Here is a 1,462-nt window from a genome sequence, read left to right on the forward strand (position 1 = left end):
GGACAGGGAGGTGCTAGTATATGGGGACCTGGTATGTGGGGGCGGGGGCTTCCAGCCCCTCTGTGAACGGGGGGCTCTGGTAGTTGTCGCTGGGCTCGATGGCGCCCCCGGTGGTGGGGGGGTATGGTGTTACCGGGGCGACTCCGTCCAGATGGTCGGTGGTGAAGAGGGTCATGTCTGTTCCCAGGAGATATTTCTGGACTGCACGCACCGTCAGACCAGCCTGGAGGGAGAAGAAGAACAAGGAGGGAAGAAGAATGAGGAGAAGGAAGAGAAGGAGGAGGAGGAGAAGGAGGAAGAGGAAGAGAAGGAGGAGGAAGAGGGGGTAGAAGGAAGAGGAGGAAGAGGGGGTAGAAGGAAGAGGAGGAGGAAGAGGAGGAGGAGAAGAAGGAAGAGGAGAAGTGTGTGTGTGTGTGTGTGTGTGTGTGTACCCAGGTGAGGATAGAGAAGAATGAGAAGGCGATAGAGGCCCTGGCTGCGTCGGCCCCCTGGTTGAGTGGCAGGTCCTTAGGGGCGGTCCTAGACCACTGATTGGCCAGGAAACAGAAACTCACAAACCACAGGAACGTCCAGAAACCTGAAAACCACCAATCACAGCACACAGTCAGAGGMCAGCCAACCAATCACAGCAKACACAGGTTGCCATTTTCTCCMACCCCCATTGAACTAAAGAGTGTCTGTGTGTTTCGCCCACCTGAAAGGCCGACCTCCAGCATCACAGCCTTCTTCCTGTCCTTAATAGAGCTGATCTGTTGGAACTTGACATCCAGCAGGAAGAAGAAGGAACACAGCAACAAGCCCAGCAGACCACAGAACACTCCGTAGTTACACGCATCAGCGTTCTTATTGAACACACAGTGGAGACGTTCACTACCCAGGTTCACATAGCCCTCGTCGCCACGCCCTCTCCCGTGGCTGTGTGGGCGTCCATAACGACGTCAACTGCTCGGCTTGGGGAAAAGCAGCTGTTTTGACCTGTTCCCGCTGGATTGAGAGGTGAGGCGACGGTTGGAAAGATGGCAGTGTGACTGATCAATCCGTTGGGGAATTAGAGATACAGAACGACGTCGATTGACATCTCTGTTTCTGTATGGTACCGTTTGGAACGTATGGCAGTCTGAGACAGAGCCTGTGGTTCTGATTGGCTACGGATCTCTGCTCTGCCCAGATCTCCATGAGTGGTCATATCAATCTTGTTTGTCCAGTGTCTCAGAAAGTAAATTCAGACCCTGAGCTTGTATTCACATTTTGTTTGTGTTAACTGCCTGAATAAAATGGGAGTTAAATTGTTGTTGTTTTTCCACATCTACACATATACCCATAATGACATCAGTACCATACAATGACTACAATACCCCCATAATGACATCACAGATTACCCATTAATGACATCCAAATACTCCATAATGACATCACAATACCCTATGACATCACAATACCCATGAATCATACTACCCCATAG

At 51.2% G+C, this 1,462-nt stretch overlaps 1 protein-coding gene across 1 annotated transcript; it reads right to left on the reverse strand.

Moving 5' to 3' along the window:
* On the reverse strand, positions 1 to 1,186 carry syngr3a (synaptogyrin 3a). Its single transcript, XM_024145173.2, has 4 exons — positions 1,098 to 1,186; positions 695 to 915; positions 432 to 577; positions 1 to 223 (listed from the first exon to the last, which is right to left on the reverse strand). The coding sequence occupies exons 1-4, from the start codon at positions 1,184 to 1,186 to the stop codon at positions 14 to 16; spliced, it is 666 nt and encodes a 221-aa protein (XP_024000941.2). The 3' UTR covers positions 1 to 13.
* Between the last annotated feature and the right edge of the window lie 276 nt (positions 1,187 to 1,462).

This window comes from Salvelinus sp. IW2-2015, unplaced genomic scaffold (assembly GCF_002910315.2).
Source record: "Salvelinus sp. IW2-2015 unplaced genomic scaffold, ASM291031v2 Un_scaffold7003, whole genome shotgun sequence".
Lineage (NCBI taxonomy): Eukaryota > Metazoa > Chordata > Actinopteri > Salmoniformes > Salmonidae > Salvelinus > Salvelinus sp. IW2-2015.